Source organism: Cervus elaphus, chromosome 21 (genome assembly GCF_910594005.1).
Source record: "Cervus elaphus chromosome 21, mCerEla1.1, whole genome shotgun sequence".
NCBI classification, from domain to species: Eukaryota; Metazoa; Chordata; class Mammalia; order Artiodactyla; family Cervidae; genus Cervus; species Cervus elaphus.
The window spans coordinates 26,926,694-26,947,826 of NC_057835.1; the positions used below are offsets into that span (position 1 = coordinate 26,926,694).

At 45.6% G+C, this 21,133-nt stretch overlaps 1 protein-coding gene across 4 annotated transcripts in view; it reads left to right on the top strand.

Moving 5' to 3' along the window:
• LYN (LYN proto-oncogene, Src family tyrosine kinase) overlaps nt 1-21,133 on the top strand; it is a 107,522-nt gene that overhangs the window by 78,653 nt on the left and 7,736 nt on the right. For all 4 annotated transcript variants that reach the window (XM_043879878.1, XM_043879880.1, XM_043879879.1 and 1 more), the window contains exon 10: nt 735-811. In XM_043879878.1, coding sequence (XP_043735813.1) covers nt 735-811 — 77 coding nt within the window. The remainder of the gene's footprint in view (nt 1-734; nt 812-21,133) is intronic.

Below are 21,133 nucleotides of genomic sequence, written 5' to 3' on the forward strand. Positions count from 1 at the left end.
GTTATGGATGCATTGAGCGCTTACTACCTGCCATCACCCTGGCACGTGCTTTAAACCCCTCCTCCCATGGACTGTGGTAGAATTCCTGGGAACTGCCCACTTGACAGGGGCTCAGACGAGGTACAGAACTTACCCAAGGTCACCCTCAAGTTGGTGCTACAAGTTCTAGAAGAAGGAGCAGGGCATGTTTTAGAGATGAAGTCCGGGGATGCTGGAGACAATGCTGGTGTGCACACTTGCTCCCTTTTAAGTGAGATCTCACTTTCCTCCAAAGCACAGTTGGTTCATCACATCCTCACTGGGCACCTGGGTGGTGCCTGAGAGATGTGCTCGGCATGGATGGGAGTAGGCCAGTGAGGGCCTGCTGTGGGCATGAGGAGCCCAGCTGGGAGGACAGGCTGGTTTCTGTCTGAGAGAGGCCCTGCAGGCAAGACGCATGCCATAGTGGCAGGTACAAATGCTCTGTAGCAAGAAAAGGAGCATCCACTGTCACCCTTTCTTACCTGGAGCTCGTGTACATCTCACAACAGGTCAAAGGGGATAGGTCAGAGGGGACTGGGTTTGACCAACGTCAGGAAAAGGCACTGTGACCACACAGAATGGTAAAGCAGTCATTTCACCTGGTCCCTCCTCCCTGCCCTGCCAGTAGGAATGGTCATTTGAATTTTGTTTGGATTTCTTTGTGTGTGTGTGTATGTTTGAACTGCACTGATTCACTCTTCCTTCATCAACAGGCAGTTTGCTGGATTTCCTGAAGAGCGATGAGGGGGGCAAGGTGCTGCTTCCGAAGCTGATTGACTTCTCTGCTCAGGTGATGTATGAAAAAGCAGCTGTAAAGTGCTGTAAAAGTCCCCCTGCTTCAGACTCGGGTTGGAACTGCACTTCTAGGGGGAAGGCATTAGGGTTGTGTTTCCTAGTAGACCTTCGAAGGACAGGTCCTTGGAGGTGGCGATGGGTGTTCCTCTTGGAACGTGTGTGCACGTGTTGAGTGTTGACATGGATGCTCTTGCGTCTGACCCAGTCCACCTCTTTATACTTGCGTTCATTTCTGCATGAAAGATAGAAACAGCACCACTGAGCTGATCAGTTTCGTGCATTCTGGAGATAAACTCCATGCGGTATAAGCATGGTACCTTCTCAGTGATGTATATGTAGTGTTTAAGTTACTAAGTTCTGATGCCTCAGTGTTCTGGGAAACAGAAGAACTATTTTCCTTCCCTCTCTACCCCTCTTTCACTCCTTCTTGCTGGATGTGTCTTTAGGATTCTGAGAAATGTTCATTTTTAACACTTCTAGTACTAACCTCGGGCTGCCTAGGTGGCTCAGTGGTAGAGAATCTGCCTGTCTTGCAAGAGATGGGGTTCAATCCCTGGGTCGAGAAGATCCCCTGGAGAAGGGAATGGCAGTCCACTCCAGTATTCTTGCCTAGAGAATCCCATGGACAGAGGAGCCTGGAGGTCTAGAGCCCATGGGGTCACAAAGAGTCGGACATGACTGAATGACTAGCACCTTCTTTTTTTCCCTTTCTGAGAAGATGAGACCAGAGGAACAAGTTAGTCCTCACATAAAACACTTTGAGTAGCAAAGGCCCACAGCACATGCCGTGCAGCAGAGTGTCAGGGGGCAGAGTCAGAGCCCAGCATCCTGGACTGAGCTGGTGCCAGTGCTTGGACACTCAGTGGCCACTGTCAGGGGGCCTTTTCCTCTTTGGATTAGTGTCTTCACCTGTTTAAGGGGTATGGTCATTCCTGCTCCAAGGAGAGGTGTTGAGGGTAGAGTCAAATGAGCTGGCGCGGACAGGGTGCTTTGGAGCCAGCGGGGAGACACTGAAGAGACCCTGGGGGTGACTCCCCCTCCCTGCAGTAAAGGCGAGGGAAGAAGTCGTCCTGCTTACCCTCACCTCGTCCGCACAGCTGGGGCTCTTAACAGGTCCCTTATCCCAGTAGGCAATTCAAATGGCATCTGCAACTCCAATATCTAGGGTGGAAAGAAGCATGATTGTTGTCGTGGGGGCTGAGAAGGCAGCCCTGACTTTTGAACCCTTTTCTCAAACTCTCTAAGCTGCCCCGTGAGGCTCTGTGGGACCCCCAGGCTCTAGGCCAATATTTTTGTTTTGTTTTAAGATTTTTTGATGTGGATCATTTTTAAAGTCTTGATTGACTTCATTACAACATTGCTTGTTTTATGTTTTGGATTTTTTGGCCGAGAGGCATGTGGGGTCTTAGCTCCCCGACCAGGGATTGAACCTGCACCCCCTGCATCGGAAGGCACAGTCGTAACCACTGGACCTCCAGGGGAGTCCCCAGGCCCACGCTTTGAAAACCATTGCTGGGCAGTGAGAAGAGAGATGACTTGGGCTCAGCTCTGGACCCCGCATGGACAGGAGTCAGGAGACCGAGAAGGCAGAGGCTCACGAGCCCGTGTCACTCTCGGCACCATTATACGAGGCGGGGGAGCCCTGCCAAGGAGTCCCCACTGGATGCGAATGTTGAGGGGTGTCGTAAGGGCTTGTGCACCTGCTTCTCAGAAGGGGAAGGGGGCTGTGGAAGAGGAGGTCACGTGACCTGGAGGCCTGGATGGTCATCCCTGTCTAGGTTCTCGGGGTCTCATTCGTGCTTGCCATTCTGTAGGGTGGAAATTAGCACATCAAGTTGTGTGCTATGTCTGGGTAGGACTTATCTTGTCACAAGGGTACTTTGTATCTGGTTTTGTATAGCTTATCTTATAAAACCTTATCTTGATATAGTTCTTAAGGTTCAAGTCAAGGCCTCCATCTCTAATCTTTAACTTTCAGATTGTGGGTTCCAGGAGGGGCCAGGGAGCAGTCGAGGTGCCCACCCCTGGTCACCGTCCAAGCCAGCATACTGCATCCAGCTCACAGAATGATGCTCTTGTTCATCCGTCTCAGGCTGGGTCTCCCAGCAGTGACCGCTGGGTACCACGTCTAGTTTAAGAGCAGGAGAATTGAGTGTCTGTGGAGGGTCAGCAGCACCAGGGAGCCCCTAGCAGGTGGGGTCAGCTCAAAGCTCAAGGTCCTTAGAACTGAATTCCATCTCCTTAAGATCATCTTTGTTCATAGGGCAAACCTCGCCTCAACTCTCCCCCAGCCCTCCCCTCTAGGGGGAGCTACTGAGATCTCCTGTTGTCTGTTATTAATTGTCATCCATTTCATCTGCTTGTGGCTTTTCTTATTATAATATTGGAGGGACCTGCACCTTGGCAGTGAGGGTGGGGCATGTATGCCTCAGTTTCGGTTTGAAATCCTACACTGCACACATCCGATCGCTGTCAACCATGCCGGCCACCCCATCCCTCTGTGATAGTCAGTTCCCTTTATGACTGGCACTCCCCACACTCCTCCATCTTCATGGGCCTTTCTGAAACCATCTCTGTACAAAAAAAGTCATCTCTGAATTGTTTCTCCTTCTCCCCTCCATCATGTGCCAGTAATGAACATTGTCGCTTTCCCATAGTGAATAACTTGAGAATAGTAAATATTCATAGAGCTGGCCCCAAGTAACACATGGAGAAGGAAATGGCAACCCACTCCAGTATTCTTGCCTGGGAAATCCCATGGACAGAAGAGTCTGATGGGGTCTCAAAAGTCAGACATGACTCAGCGACTAAACAATGATCAATAAGGTGACACAGGACACCCAGTTTCCTAATAAACCAATCTTCTTACCCCTTACCTCCACTTGACTATTGAAAGTGGAAATGGGGTAAAGCAGAAGAATTGGTGGATCTGAGTGGTATTTGAACTCAACAATCAGTATCCTATAAAATACTTTTATACTTTCTTTCTTCCATCTGCACTGTCAGTAGCATCAGAGATCTGGGAAACTGAGTGTTCACAAGAGGCTATGGTTAAATTCAGTAGTTTTTGCAATGGGAGACTGAGAGCAGAAATAAACCAGTTGACTGATTCCCATCCCCAGAAGAATAAGGAAATGGGGGTGGGGGTGGGGCATGTGAGGGGCAGTGCTGGGACTTTTCCCAGACTCTCCTTTCAGCAATTCTTCCCGCTCCCCACCAGCTACTTCCCCATGCTCCTCTCCCCTCCGCAAGCTCCCTCAGGGCCCATCAAGATAGGAAGTGAGTTGTGAGAGCTGATTTCATCACTTCCTGTCTCAGGATGAGCTCTGAAAAGTTCCTCGGAGCCCCAGTGTCATCGACCAGCCCACCTCAGGCCACCCGTCTTCCTCTCCACTTAGTGGAGATTAAGAAATCCCAACTGAGTCAGCCATATCCAGTACGTTTCTTGTATTAAAACTATCTTGTGCTGAAGTAGAAAAATGACCCCTTTGCAAAGGAAGTTGGATACTTTCAAAGCAGAGAGACTGTCCAACTGCTTTCCAGCCCTTGCCTCATGTAAGAGACAAAAATGAACTTGGAAAGAGGAGTGGGTGAAATCTGGGAATTTCCTTCAGCAGAGATGGAAATGGGTTTGTAGACTCATCAAACAGAGAAGGAAAGGAAGTGGGGACTTCACAGTTGCAATATGGAGGTCAGATAAATCATCTTGTAATTCAGGGGAATCAAGGCATTTCTGGAGCTTTGGGGGAACAAAAAGTACCAAAGTCATGTGTGAGTACAGCTGCAGTACTGTCCGTGGCATTTTCCAGGCAGGAATATTGGAGTGAGTTGCCATTTCCTCCTCCAGTGGACCACGTTTTGTCAGAGCTCTTCACTATGAACCATCCATCTTGGGTGACCCTGAATGGTATGGCTCATAGCTTCATTGAGTTACACAAGCCCCTTTGCCATAACAAAGTTGTGGCATGCTACAGTCCATGGGGTCACAAAAAGTAAGACATTACTTAGCGACTGAACAACAACAAAACTGCAGTAAAGATGGGAAAATCAAAGTTGTTGTTATAATCATGGCAGCAAGTAGCATTTCTTTAACTCTTCCTAGATGATAAAACACTTCTACCTCCATCATTTAATCTGAGCCCAACCACCTTGAAAGCATTTATATTGTTGTCTAATACATTTTACAGATGGAGGGGTGACCTTGGACTTATCCAAGGTTACAGCTGGTGGTAGAACTGCTGTGCTCCATCATGGCTCCTCTGACTCTAGATAACTGGTCCTTTCCTCTGCACCCCACTGTAATTTCATGATCAGAGTTGCCCTGTGGTCATCTGCACCAGACATTTTGCTAATATGTATTTCCCCCTTTTATAGATTTTGATTATCAGAATTAATAATATCTTTAGTGGCTCTTTTTTTCCCCAAAGAATCTCTATCTCCAAGATGCAGGTCTTTGTGTCACATAATGATTGTGCTCAAGATACATTTTGCCTTCTCGTGTTAAAGGGTAAGCCACATTTAAGTTGGAAATCGGGGCCCAAGGCAAGTCAGATACCTCAGTCTACAATCATGTGATTCTCAGCCTGTTTTACCTAACATTAGAGTGTCTGAGTCTGCCCTCACTGAAGTATCTACTGATCAAGAAAACAGGGTATAGATAGGGGATCCCTTGTAATAACTCTGAGTTGGAACTGCCAGTTTGCAGAGATGGTCAATTCCACAAAATCATCTGGACGAGTGCCACCAGCAACAAGGAAGCCCCCAGGTTACTGAGCTGGATGGTTTCCAGTGATGATTTCAGTGGAAGCTGAGCTGGGGCCTCATCCCCTTCCCTGTTCCAGGGTCTCCTCCTCTGTCCCTGATTCCTGGAATCCCTTCCTTTGCCTCCGGAGCCTCCTCCCTAGACCTGACTGCTCCTCCTCCCTGTCCCCACCCCACTCCCCACCTGGCCTGTCTCAGTCATGCTCTCCAAACAACTGTACCTGGTATTTCTTGAATAGAATCGTTTGGTCCTTGTCTTTATTTTTTTTATTTTTTTTCTTAGTCAATCCATCAATAGTTTTTTATTTTTTTTTTTCCCATTTATTTTTATTAGTTGGAGGGTAATTACTTTACAGTATTGTAGTGGTTTTTGTCATACATTGACATGAATCAGCCATGGATTTACATGTGTTCCCCATCCTGATCCCCCCTCCCGCCTCCCTCTCCATCCCATCCCTCTGGGTCTTCCCAGTGCACCAGCCCTGAGCACTTGTCTCATGCATCCAACCTGGGCTGGTGATCTGTTTCACCCTTGATAGTATGCTTGTTTCAATGCTGTTCTCTCAGAACATTCCACCCTCGCCTTCTCCCACAGTTTAAAAGTCTGTTCTATACATCTGTGTCTCTTTTTCTGTTTTGCATATAGGGTTATCGTTACCATCTTTCTAAATGCCATATATATGCGTTAGTATACTGTATTGGTCTTTATCTTTCTGGCTTACTTCACTCTGTATAATGGGCTCCAGTTTCATCCATCTCATTAGAACTGATTCAAATGAATTCTTTTTAATGGCTGAGTAATATTCCATAGTGTATATGTACCACAGCTTCCTTATCTATTCATCTGCTGATGGGCATCTAGGTTGCTTCCATGTCCTGGCTATTATAAACAGTGCTGCAATGAACATTGAGGTACACGTGTCTCTTTAAGATCTGGTTTCCTCAGTGTGTATGCCCAGAAGTGGGATTGCTGGGTCATATGGCAGTTCTATTTTCAGTTTTTTAAGGAATCTCCACACTGTTCTCCATAGTGGCTGTATTAGTTTGCACTCCCACCAACAGTGTAAGAGGGTTCCCTTTTCTCCACATCCTCTCCAGCATTTATTGCTTGTAGACTTTTGGATAACAGCCATTCTGACTGGTGTGTAATGGTACTTCATTGAGGTTTTGATTTGCATTTCTCTGATAATGAGTGATGTTGAGCATCTTTTCAGGTGTTTGTTAGCCATCTGTATGTCTTCTTTGGAGAAATGTCTGTTTAGATCTTTGGCCCATGTTTTGATTGGGTCATTTATTTTTTCTGGAATTGAGCTGCAGGAGTTGCTTGTATATTTTTGAGATTAATCCTTTGTCTGTTTCTTCATTTGCTATTATTTTCTCCCATTCTGAAGGCTGTCTTTTCACCTTGCTTATAGTTTCCTTTCTTGGGCAAAAGCTTTTAAGTTTCATTAGGTCACATTTATTTATTTTTGCTTTTATTTCCAATATTCTGGGAGGTGGGTCATAGAGGATCTTGCTGTGATTTATGCCAGAGAGTGTTTTGCCTATGTTCTCCTCTAGAAGTTTTATAGTTTCTGGTGTTACATTTAGATCTTTAATCCATTTTGAGTTTATTTTTGTGTATGGTGTTAGAAAGTGTTCTAGTTTCATTCTTTTACAAGTGGTTGACCAGTTTTCCCAGCACCACTTGTTAAAGAGGTTGTCTTTTTTCCATTATATATTCTTTTATATACAATGTATATATGTATATCCTTTGTCAAAAATAAGGTGTCCATAGGTACGTGGATTTATCTCTGGGCTTTCTATTTTGTTCCATTGATCTATATTTCTGTCTTGGTGCCAGTACCATACTGTCTTGATGACTGTGGCTTTGTAGTAGAGCCTGAAGTCAAGCAGGTTGATTCCTCCAGTTCCATTCTTCTTTCTCAAGATTGCTTTGGCTATTTGAGGTTTTTTGTATTTCCATACAAATTGTGAAATTATTTGTTCTAGTTCTGTAAAGAATGCCGTTGGTAGCTTAATAGGGATTGCATTGAATCTATAGATTGTTTTGGGTAGTATACTCATTTTCACAATATTGATTCTTCCAATACATGAACACGGTATATTTCTCCATCTATTTGTGTCCTCTTTGATTTCTTTCATCAGTTTTTGATTTCTTTCAAAACTGATTTCAAATCAGTTTTGATTTCTTTCATCAGTTTTATAGTTTTCTATGTATAGATCTTTTGTTTCTTTAGGTAGATATACTCCGAAGTATTTTATTCTTTTTGTTGCAATGGTGAATGGTGGTCCTTGTCTTTAAAAGCAGGTTCATATTGACTTTTTTGTATGCAGGAAAATAAATGGAAGAAAATGACTTCAAGTGACCTTTACCCAAAACCTTTAGATGCTTTCGTAGCCTTTCACAGATGAGTCCTTCCTTCCCCACCCCTGGAATACCTGCTTTAAGACACTTGTGTTACCTCACTCCCTGACTTCATATAATCCAATAGAAGACTTAAAACTGAGTCACCAAAAGTCACTCCATCCCCAATTTAAGAGGAGTTTGTTGTCCTTGGCATTCATTCTGAGGTGAAGGTGGAGCTGGAGGCACTTTCCCCAGCTTCACTTTCAGCCTGGGGTCCTGCTCAAGGACCAGAAGGACAGCTCTGTGACCACAGGGCCACCAGAGCAGAGAGGTGATGCCCAAGGCCACATGGTGCCCTGCCATGAGTGCCACCCTTCAGCCTTGCCCCCTCTGTGCACTGAGACCCCTTCCCCAGCCTCAGGCCTCGAGAGCCCTGCCCAAGGATGTAGCCCCAGATGGTGGGCTCATAGGTCTTGCCTGGCCCCCTACCCTAGTGGCAGTGGGCTTATCCTTGAGCAAACCCTCCTGGCAAGAATACTAGAGTGGGTTGCCATTTCCTTCTCCTGGGGATCTTCCTGACCCAAGGTCAAACTCAGGTCTCCTGCATTGCAGGCAGATTCTTTACCATCTGAGCCACCAGGGAAGCCAAAAAACTCCTGATGGCCTGTGGGCACACAGCCCCAGCCTTCTTCAGGTTTGCAGCACACCAGGCTCCTATCTCAGTGTCTCTCCCAAGCCCACTCTTGGAGACCACCCACTCTCTCTTTTCTATTTCTTTCAGTGCACGTACTGCAGTGTGAATATTTGGGCAGTTTTGGCTTATCTCTGTCACAGACACTTAGCACAGTGCCTTGCATGCAACAGGGACTCAATAAATATTTGTCGAATGACTGCACTGACCGACGGGGGGCTGCCCACGTTCAGTGTAAAACAACAGAGCCTGCTTCGCATGGCTCTGAATGGTTAATTAGAAGAGCTTATGTTTCTGGTGTTTTCTGGGCCATTCTTCAGGTGGATTTACCCATGAAACATGTTCCCGGTACATTTCTTTCTCCCCTCCCTCTGACCGTGCTGACTTCCTTGTACCCAGCTTACATGATTGGTCAAAATCACAGTGAGAGAAAAAGAAGGAAGTGGAAGAGCAGTAGCCAGACCTTTCTGAAAAGACAAAGAGCTGCCTTGTTTCCATTCTCTGTGGAGTAAAGAACGCCAGGGGGATGAGAAACTATAAATGAAATATTGCACATGGCAGCCAGTGGCGGATGCTTTTAATCAGGAAAACACTTTTATATGGACGAGTTTTTCCTCTCTAGTGCCATTCAGATTCCTTTAAGGCTGGAATTTAGGGGTGAAGGGGCTGTCAGGCTTTTCTTAGCAACTGGGGTTTCCAGCCCTTGTTACCTGGTTATACACACACACACGCACACACACACACACACATACACACACCCTCGTGTCTATGACATCACTATCTGAGCTGCTCTGAGCTGGAGAACCACCTGCACGTTGGTTGGTAACCATCATATTATACTCAAGTTGGCAGCCGTGTGTTTTAGCTGATCTTCACTGTTTCCACACCTTCCGTTGCCCCCTCTCTGGACCCCAGGCTTTGAGATCCACGAGCCCACCGTCCATCCCAGGATCCCTGGGCACTGCCTCTCAGCACAACACTTGCTCAGGCACCCCCCCTCCATCCCCCAGAGCCCCAGCCATTGTTGGTGGTCATCCAGGCATGTAGACCCTCACACTCAGTCCTTCTGTTTCCTGACTTCCTCTCCCCCAGGACTTTGTTCTCACCTGCCGGAGCCCCACCATGGTTATGACCAGAGACTCTGCCCCTGGGACCCCTGTTCCTGCCCATCAGCCCCCACCCCCATCTGCCTGGTTCCTGCTCCAGGCCTCCAGCTCCAACAGTGTGGGTCCCCTCCAACACCTCCCATCCATTCAGGATGCCCCTGCCTGTCCCCATCCCCACACTCTGCACCACCCCCCATGTCTCTTTTCTCTCCTGACCTGGCTTCTGTGTACCACTTGCCCCCTCCTTTATCACTTACGCTTGGGTCAAGCCCAGCCCTTCACCTGTTTGGCCCCCATTTGCACACGCCAGCTGTGACCACTACCGACAGAAGGCACTGGCTCTCCTGCTTCTAGACCAGCGGTCGCGCTGCCTAGGGACCCCACACACACACACGTGTCCCCGGACCCACACCCCTCCCCCTCCCACTCTCGTGGGTCACTTGTTGTCGCTCCCTGAGAAGGAGAAGCCAGCACACTCACTCCTTCCTGACTAACGGCCACCTGCGCTGGGCACCAAGTCCTGTCCCCTCTTCCTTTCAAGACGTTTGTGTGCATTTAGTCGCTTCAGTCATGTCTGACTCTGTGAATCCATGGACTGTAGCCCACCAGGTTCCTCTGTCCATGGGATTCTCCAGGCAAGAATACTGGAGTGGGTTGCTATTTCCTTCTCCAAAAGGTTTTCCCAACCCAGGAATTGAACCCACATCTCTGGCATTGCAGGCTGATTCTTTACCACCATGCCCCCTGGAAAGCCCTCCTTTCAAGACATTTCCCTAGAAATTCTGCCCTGCTGTTTTCCCTTCATTTCTGTGCCGTTCCCATAGGAACTATGATACAGCGCTCCCTCTCCCCCTCTCTAGCTGCCTCTACCTCCAGTTAACTTCACCCCATCACGACAAAGGTCCTTGAAGGACCATATTCTCTCTTCACAATTCTTCCCCTCCGGCTCTTTCTCGAGCTCACCAGCTCTCGAGCAAATAGGTCTGGACAAGTCATCCTCAGTGACCCCACGACACAAGTCCAAGGGCATTCCTCAGACTCATAGCGGCATGCTTGATCTCTCTCTCCTCCCAGACATTCCTCTTCACTTGACTTCTGGGACACGGCTCTCTGGTTTTCCTCCCACTTCACTGGCAGTTTCCTCCTTGGCTCCCAGCATTTAAACCCTGGAAGGTCCCCAAAGTCAGTCCTCGGACCTCCTCTTTCTCCAGATTCACCTCCTGAGTGATCTCATTGAGAGCACTGTGTACTTTCCTAGGGCTGACATAACCAGTTACCACCAACTGGGTAGCTAAACCATCAGGAATTTTTATCCTTTTACAATTCTGGAAGCCAGATATCCTACATCAGTGTGTCAGCGGGGCTGTGCTCCCTGCATAGGTTCTAGTGGAGGATTCTCCTGCCTCTTCTGCCTCCTGGTGGTTCTTAGAATTCCCTGGCTTGCAGCAGCATCACTGTTTCTTCACAGGCCTTCTCCTCTCCGTGTCTCTTCATGTGTCTTCTCTTATAACAACACTGCTCGTTGGTTTAGTTGTTGTTCAGTTTCTAAGGCATGCCCGACTCTTTGCAACCCCATGGACTGTAGCATTCCAGGCTTCCCTATCCTTCGCTATCTCCTGGAGTTTTCTCAGATTCATGTCCATTGAGTCAGTGATGCTATCCAACCATCTCATCATCTGTCACCCCCTTCTCCTGGCCTCAGTCTTGGTTTAGGGCACACCCTAAATGCATGATGCTTCCCTGGTGGCTCAGACGGTAAAGAATCTGCCTACAGCACAGGACACCTGGGTTTGATCCCTGGGTTGGGAAGATCCCCTGGAGGAGGGTATGGCTACCCACTCCGTTATTCTTGCCTGGAGAATTCTATGGACAGAGGAGCCTGTCAGGCAACAGTCCAGAGGGTTGCAAGAGAGTCAGACATGACTGAAGCAACTTAGCAGGCATGCACTATTTCTTTATGGTCAGTTGTGTTTATTTAGTATAGATGAAATCATGCATCTTTTCCTATATTTATTCTTTGTTTGCAGTTTATTTTTCTGGGAATTATTTCTTTAAGCTTTTAACCAATTTTTTTTTGTTATTCGTTCATCATTATCCCTCCCTTTTAATTGCTCTTTTGATTGGATATTAGCTTTGTACCATATGTGCTGTGTCATATGTATTGAACTGAATATTACAGTTTTTCATTTTATTAAAAACTCTCCAGGGAATTCCCTTGTGGTTCAATGGCTAGGGCCCCATGCTCCCAATGCAGGGGGTCCAGGTTTGATCTTTGATCAGGAAACTAGATCCCACTTGTTGCAGCAAAGACCCAACACAGCCAAATAAGTAAAAATAAACTAAACCTTTTTTTAGTTTTAACTCTCCATCAACATGTATGTACCTATTAAAGTATAATATTCTATTCCTGTAACTGTATCGTGATTTCCTTACCATTCCTTGGTTTATGTTCATGTAGATGAATATTTGGGGAATCTCCACTTTTCCATTAATACAAGTAACAAAACTTTTCTTTACTTACTGCACCTGTTTCCTTATGCTCCAGTTGCCAGATAATAAGATCAGAGTAAAAAGATTTTCGAGTCACGTGACAGTTTTTGTTTTCTTTGAGCAGATTTGCACATTTGCATCATGCGACTTGTCCCTCTGCTGGAGGTGTGTGGGGCAAACCCCGTCAGGCCACATTCCTCCTTAGAGGCAACATTCACGCAGCCATCGCACCTCTTCTCTACTGCAAAAGCTTGGGCAGAAGAACCAGTGGCTTTTCTCTCATTCTTCCTTAGGATAGGTTGAGAACGTTTTGCTTCCTTCTTCTCCTTCCGAGGTGATAAGCACGGTTCATTAGCCGCAGGTTGCAGTAGGTCGTCTTGATAACAGTAGCAGCGGTGAAATTGATGCAGAAGAGGGGCCAGTAAGCAAAGCAGAGTTCCCATCTTAGTGTTGGTTATTCACTGCCCTTTCCTAGGGGTATGGAGTGGGGAGTCCCTGACCTGACTGGGAGGAGGTGATCATCGACAGGTCATCCCTTTTCAGCCTCAGGCAGCTGATATCAGGGAGCCCATCAGTGGACAGAGTCCAGCTCCAGATCCTCCCAAGGGTGGTGGCAGCCGCTCAGCAGGGGAGGCAGTGTGCACGAGGCTGCGCTCGGGCACCTGTGGACAGCGTTCTGCCCGCTGCCCCTTGGAGATCAGCCCTACTCTCCATTCACCAATACGACCAGATCTGGATGTGGGTCTTATTATTATTAACAGTGCGTGCTCAGTCGCATCCAACTCTTTATGACCCGTCCTACCTGGCAGACAGTAGCCTGCCAGGCTTCTCTGTCCATGGAGTTCTCCAGGCAACAATACTGGAGTAGGTTGCCATGCCCTTCTCCAGGGATTATTAACAGTAGTAGTAATAACTTTTTTTTATGGTTTAAATAGTAAATTTTATGTTATGTACATCTTCCCACAGTAAAAAAGTTGCTTTAAAAAAAGGAAATCATATTATTTCAAATAAATAAATAAATAAAGGAAATCACTACTATTTGCTATGATCCCATTTCATCTTTTTTTTTTACCATTTTAAATTTTTATTTTATACTGGGATATAGCCAATTAACAATATTGTGATAGTTTCAAGTAGACAGCAAAGGGACTCAGGCGTACATATACGTGTATCCATTCTCCCCCAAACTCCCCTCCCATCCAGGCTGCCACATAGCACTGAGCAGAGATCCATGTGCTCTACAGTAGGATGTATTAATGTTGGGAATCGTTAATCTCCATCTTGCGTTGAGTAGTCTCGCATTCTCCTTTTCAGTCTCATCTGTCTCATCTCTCAGGTGATGCTATTCTTAGCGCATTTCATAGAGTGGAAAAGTTGAGATTTTGAGAAGAAACTTGCCCCTGTTTTGTATAAAACCCAAGATGACTCATTGTAAGTCTCTGACCCATCGTCACAGCCGTCTGACTATCTTCTGAGGCATCGTTGGTCTACTTCCTGCTGATCCCTAGTTGTGTATTCACACCTCGGCCAGGTCTATTTGAGGTTAGACTGAGGAGTGGCCTGGGGAGGAAGTGGTATGGGAGGAGCCCTGACCACTGCCCAGTTTGACTTGGTCCCCCCAGCTGTGCATGGGCGTCCCTGGCCAGGGTGCCACCACAAGCTGCAGAATGCACTGTGCAGTGGTGGGCAGTGGGTGTGGCCCACTCTGCTGCAACCAGCAGACTTTCCACCTTCTGTTCCTGCTTTCCTACAGCTGGAAGCTCCCCGTTTTATGTTTCAACTGTGATAAAATACACATAACCTAAAGTTTACCATTTCATCCATTATTAAATGCACAGTTCAGTGGCATCCGGCTGGCAGTGGTATTCCCACTGCTGTGTGGACATCACCACCATCTATCTCCAGAACCCTTTTCATCTTGCAGAACTGACACTGTGTACCCATGAAACGTTAACTCCGCTCCTCCCTCCCACCAGCCCTCAGCAGCCATCATTCCCCTTTCCGTCTCTGTGAATTTGATCTTCTGAGGACCCTGTCTGAGTGGAATCATTCAGTATATGCCCTTCTGTGACTGGCTTATTTATTGCTCTTATCTTACTGTCCTCAGGGTTTATCCATGTTGTAGTTTGTGTTAGAATTCCATTCCTTCTTATGGCTGAATCATATTCCATTGTTTGTATAGACTGCAATTTGGTTTTGTTTCATTTCTGATGGACACTTGAGTTGTTTCTGCCTTTTGGCTATTGTGAATAATGCTTCTATGATCAGGAGTGTATCTGTCCGAGATTGTGCAAATATTAATTATCTACTTTTGGTTGTTTGTGCTTTATACCCAGTAGTGGAATTGATGGATTGTGCAGTAATCCTATGTTGAATTTTTTGAGGAACACTCATTCTGGTTTCCACAGTGGCTATACCATTCTATATTCCCATCAGCAATAGCTAATTTCTCCACTTCCTCAACACTGTTTATTTTCTTTTGTGTGTGTGGTTTGGCTGTTTTTATAACAACCATCTTAATGGATATGAGCTGGTCCAATAAGTTTTTGTAGGAGAAAGTCTATGAGAATTAGTTGACAAATGGTTCTTTCTTTTCTGCTAATGAAGGTAAATCTCTTTGATGGAAACTTAGTGATTTAAGTATGACTATTTTGTGATGTTGTCTGTGTGGAAATTGTGTCTTCCTGAGGCTTTGTGGGTCCTTGCATGCTTTTGGATGGATTTTTTTTTATTTGGCTAAACTGGGTCTTCACTGTGGCATGAAGAATTCTCTAGTTACAATGCACGGGCTGCCTAGTTGCCCCGTAGCATGTGTGATATTAGTTCCCCAACCAGGGATCAAATCCCTGTCTCCTGCATTGGAAAACAAATTCTTAACCGCTGGATCACCAGGAAAGTCCCTGAACTGATTAAATTTTGATCTATTAGAGAACTTCACCAGCCCTAAATTTGTATGTGTCAAACTCTGCCCTCATCTTTCAGCTATGAAGATATTACAGACTGCACACTTTAATGTGGCCACTTGTTAAATGATCTAGTTATTATTTCTTCTTTCTTTCCTTTCCCCTGATGTCAACTTGCAAGCATTCTGCTGTTTATAGCCCTTTTAAGAGGAAAAAGCTAGTACAGATACATAATTAAGGGCACAGAGGGTAGGACCAGCCAGCTTTGGATTCAAATCCAAGTCTGTCTAGGAAAAAAATCTTACTTCTCCAAGACTCAGCTTTCTCATCTTTACTAAGAATGCTGGCTACTTCATAGGCTTGTTTTAGGGATTATAAATGCCTGGCAAGGTGCCTGGGCAGAGTAAGCAGCCAAACATGGTAGCTGTCATCATCACCATCACTATTATCATCATCACTGTCACTATCTCCACCACCCTCATCATCATCTCTGTCGTCATCACCATCACATCATCACATCAGCATCCTTACCATCATCATCACCATCATCACCAAAGCCATAGCTTCCATTATTTCTTAGATGTTTTGCTGGAAAAAGAGGAATAAAGAAGAATATTTTAATAACCCGATATAGCTAAAACATAATTTCTAAGAAATGTGATGCTCAAACATAGCAAGGAATGAGCTCTCTAAGCCATCCCTTCCTTCATCCAAATTATGGATTAAAGAGTGCAGGGATCCAGTATGGAGGCTCAGTGAATATTGATAGATGGAAAAGTACATCTATAGGAAGTATCACCTGCCACAAAGCAAATGCTGTCCCATTTGGAGTACCAAAGAAATGTGTTCTTACTTAAACTTTCTTTTTGAAAACTGTTTTCTCTGCATTTTATTTTCCTTTTGTCATGAAATGGTCTTTTCAGATCCATTTAGGATTGACCCCAGGGTGATGGAGAGAACCCTTGAGAGAGGCTTGAGAGGTTTTTACCCTTTGGCTCAGTTCCAGCTTATTAATATTAACACTATTATTATTTTGTAATCTCCCTAGCATTTTTGCAAGTGATTAATTATTTGAATTCTGTTTTTCCCAAGTGTAGGAAGAAAGTATGTATCTAGAGAGCAAGGCAAACAATGCCTCATGGCACAACTGCCACAATGTGCCACAAGAAAACCAAAGTTTAGTCTTTGCTGCTTTCTGGCAGGTTTCTTGTTCTTTCTCTCTCACTGCTCATCTAAGCGACAAATGTTTTCCAACTGGCCAATTCGAAGACAGGCTGGGTTTTCAGTTCCAGTTTTCTTTCGGGCTGGAATTTCCTGGGGCAGATTTTAGCTTTGCTCGAGAAATCACATCAAGTCCGTCAATTAGGTTCCTTTATTCCATCCGCTCTGTCTCATGTGGGCTCTGCTCATCAAAATTTTACAAATCACTCATTAAGCAAGATAGCCTGTTACTCACCCATTTCTCAGAACAGCAGCTTCCCCGTATTTGGGGTCAGAGTCTCCTCTTTGGTCCTGTCTGGGAAGCTGATTGGCAGTCACCCAATGGTCACACTTTTCCTTCTCACAGCATGTTGAAAGGCCCCCCTGGAGAACAGCCATGAGGCTGGGGGTCTGCTTATTTAGCACCAAGATGAGACTGGGGCTTCCCTGATGGCTCAGTGATACAGAATCTGCCTGCAGTGCAGCAGACCTGGGTTCGAGCCCCAGGTCGGGAAGATCTCCCAGAGAAGGGAATGGCTACCTGCTGCAGTATTCTTGCCTGGAGAATCCCATGGACAGAGGAACCTGACAAGCTACAGTCCATGGGGTCTCAAAGAGTTGGACATGACTGAAGTGACTTAGCATGCACGCATGCAAGATAAGATTGACCTCTAACTCAGGAAGCATCACTTTTAATGTCTTCTCAGTGCCTAGAACTTTTACTGGGTACCAGATGCCTGGGAAATGTTGCCAGAAGCTGCTGGGTTACTGCTCAGGTGGGGGTCCCAGCAGTTCACTTCCAAGTGGTTCCACCCTGTTTTCTTGGGAGTTTGCACACGCGCACACACACACACACACATACACACTTGCACACAGAAACATTAAAGAGAGAAAATGTCACATATATTTCCATTGAAGGTAGAAAAAGAGGAACTAGACATGTATGCCCGCCACGCTGTTTGACCTCAGGAAATGGCCAGCCCATGTGACCGTCAATCAAGGTAGCTTTAAACGAAAAGCCCAGACACATCACCAACGTTGTCTCCTTGTATGATTATTCTCATTTTAGGTCATAAGGGAGCTTTCTACTTCAAATTTCCACTCGCTTCACACACAGACACTCTAATACAAAGTTAGAAATTAGCCCATGGAGACAAGAGACATTTTTAGTTCTTCTTTAGTGTTGGCAGGTGGTTCAGAAAGTCAAGGTTTTCTCATGTTTGCGCGTCACTGAGCCTGATGCTGCCGTGATGCCGATGTGGCTCAAGAGGTAGAGAATCCCCTCCGACTATTTAAAGCTGAGAGGTTAAATCAGTTTTCTAAGCCCTCTCAGTAATAGCCTGACCCCAGAACCTTGATGTGCAGGAAGAGATTCCAGTTTCCCTGCTTCTGAGCTCCGAGCCTTGTATTCTCCCTAAGTTACAAAAGAAACAGAATCTCAGGACACACGTTCTGAGCTGCCCACCATCTGGGCTGTCAGCCCCCTTTTGGCATCCCCGTTTGGCACCCTCGCCTCCCCGCCTGGGCTCTTTCCTGCCAGCTCTGCTCATCTTGCTCCTTGTTTCTCCTCAGTTGAGTTGTGTGGGGACCTCCTTTCCCCAGCGTTAGGAGGACAATTGTCCATCCATTCTTGAGCCTGAGATTGAGATTTCATTCCAGTCTGTCTAGAACTTTAAATCCTAAGACAGCTGAAGTTGAAAAGCACTGGATCTAATGCAATGCTTCTTCAAGTTCAGTGTGCAGTCAAAGAGCCTATTAAAATCCGGGTTCTTATTGAATAAATCATGATCAGAGTCAAACTCCCAGAAAGTGACAAGGGCCAAGGCAGTTCTGCACCTGGACTGCACATCACACCCAGCCAGGGAGGCCTCACTGTTAGGGATGCAGGCTTAGGTGGTTTAGGGTGAGACCTGGGTTAACATAAGATGCCTGGGGACACAGCCAGCCAGAGTTAAGAAATATGGTCATAAGGGTTAAAACTTAATATAACCGCTAAATGAGCAGAAGGGAAATTAAAGTCACTTCCAAACCATTGCACTAACCTGTGGCATGACTCTAGGAAAATAATTTCCTTTCAGCCTTGTCAAATTTTCCAAAAGGAAAGATAGTTATTGCTTTTTTCACAATGTATAGGGGTATTTGAATGAAAGACTATTTTCCTGCTTAATTTTAGCCTGGTTATTTTCATTCTGACAGAGTGTTAACCTCATCCAAGCCAAGAACATATCATCATCCATCTTATTTGCTGCTTTTGAGTCATAGAGCAAAACGGGCTTTATACCTTCTTTGCTTAATTTAGCTTCTAGACCAAGAATTCAAAATGGGGCAAGATCGCCCCCACAGGAGTCAGAACTCATTCGTGGGGGATGAGGAAAGCTTAGATATTTTTGTGGCCCTCCACAGCTCAGACCTACTGGATGAAGTCCTATTTCATTGTATTTATTTTTGTTGTTGTTGTTCAGTCGTTAAATCATGTCCAACTCTTTGCGACCCCATGAACTACAGCATGCCAGGCTCCTCTGTCCTCCACTATCTCCCAGAGTTTGCTCAAATTCATGTCCATTGAGTCAGTGATGCCATCCAACCATCTTATCCTCTGTCACTCCATTCTCCTCTTGCCCTCCAATTTTTCTCCTTAGGGGGTGATAATGAAAAAAGGTTGAGAAGCACTCTTCCAGACAAAGACAACCCATGCATGTCCAAGCTTGTATGTCCTTCCTGAACTCTGCCTGGGGAGGGTTTGTGATAGCGTTTCTGAGCTGTGAAATTTGGACTTAACAACATTGATTCTCTAAGAGGAAATGTCAAAAGCATTCTTTCCTCTTCTCAGCAAAATAGTATCCTCTTGATGAAAAATTTGAGTTCCAGAAGCATCTGGTTGTGAGCTCTCTTGCTGACAGGACATTCTGGGATGTGACCTGGAGGTCGACCCTCCTGGGTGTCAGTCCTGGCTCTCTCCCTCCCTCTGTGACTTTCAGGAGGTTCCTGTGCCTCCTTAAGTCTCATTTGCATGTGTACAATGGAAATAAAACTTTCCTGATAGATTTGTTTTTCAGATGAAATGTGAAGTAGGTTTAATGAAGGTAAAACAGTGTCTGGTGCATAAAAAGTGCTCCTTTAGTACTGGGAGAAGTGGTGGTTATTACCATCTCTCTCTATATGTCTACCTACCTACCTGTCAATCAGCCACCTTATTATTATCATCATCATCATTTATGTAAAATACCTCTGGGTGCAAAGGAATCTCCTGATTCAGATTCTATCCTCATCAGACCTGAGCAACTCCACCCAACTCCTTCACAATTCACCCTTCCCAAGCTGGTGGGATTAACAGATACATGCTGTGAGCATGCATGCATGCATATTAAGTCACTTCAGTTGTGTCTGACTCTTCACGACCCTATGGACTATAGCCCACCAGGCTCCTCTGTCCATGGAATTCTCCAGGCAAGAATACTAGAGTGGGTTGCCATGCTCCCCTCCAGAGAATCTTCCCAACCCAGGGATCAAACCTGCATCTCCCCATTTCCTGCATTGCAGGCAGATTTTGTACCCACTGAGCCACCTGGGAAGCCCCAGATCCATGCTACTATATATAAAACAGATAAACACCAAGGACCTGCTGTAGAGTGCAGGAAACTATATTCAATATCTTATAATAACCTGTAATGGAAAAGAATCTGAAAAAGAATACACATGTATTGGGTTGGCCAAAAAGTTCTTTCAGGTTTTTCCGTAAGATCTTATGATAAACCAGAATGAACTTTTTGGCCAACCCAATATACAGATATAACTGAGTCACTTTGCAGTACATTGTGACTGGAACATTGTAAATGAACTATAATTTAATTAAAAGGAAAGTAGGAGGTGAGCACCACCCCCTCCTTGGATCCCAGAGGATGGCTGAGCCTGGGGGTGATGTATTTATGCAACAGCTCTTTCTTCCATGCTGACAGCTGCTAGACTAAGTGGCCCAGAGGAGGTAGAACATATTCACAGAAGAAAAGTTGATCCTAGATTCCATTAGCCCGAGTGGTCTCTGATTTCTTCCTGGTGTTAAGAAATAGAGAAATAGAGCTGGATTTACTTTAGTCAAAGTAAATACAACAACCAAAAAAAAAAAAAAAAAGATTAAGGTTTAAAAGAAAGAAAGAAACCCAGAAAGACCAATGCACACAGACCAGGGAAATAGTACATTTTATATAAAAAGAGAATTGTAGTCTTTTGTGACCTCAGAACAAGTCCTATCCAAAAGCTTTTGTTATGCTCTCATATCCATTGTTTTTTCCACTTGGCGAATGCTATTGTTTCAAATCTTCGTCTTGGTGAGTGCCGTTATTATTATTTGCAATATGAGCTCCTTAACGAACCCTGAGATGAAAAAGAAAGCCAGAATAAGCTGGACTTGCTGCAAGTCTGTTGTTATTTCAGAGAATCATGTTTTTTAAAAATGCATTCAGGCTTGTGTAAATGCAGAATTCAGTGAGTGTGTAAGAAGAGCCTTACCAACAAGTTCCCAGTATGCTTTTCATGAGCTGAGCGTTCGGATCCATCACCAAGAATGAGAGAGACGTGAGTCCTTGGTGCCCCAGGTTAGAGATTCAGCCTGTGTCCTCTGGGCTTCTCTGAGTGGTGGGTCACATCCTGGAGGCGTGTCTGGCGAGGGTCCCAGATGCAATGTCCGGCTAGCAAACCTCGGCTCTTCCTGGTCCCCAGTCCAGTCATTGGAGTCTCTAGTCCCAGTCTGTAGTCATTGGAGTCAGAAGAAGCATCGCATGTATAAGGAGCTAAGCCTTTGCTGAGCCGCAGCGCCTGC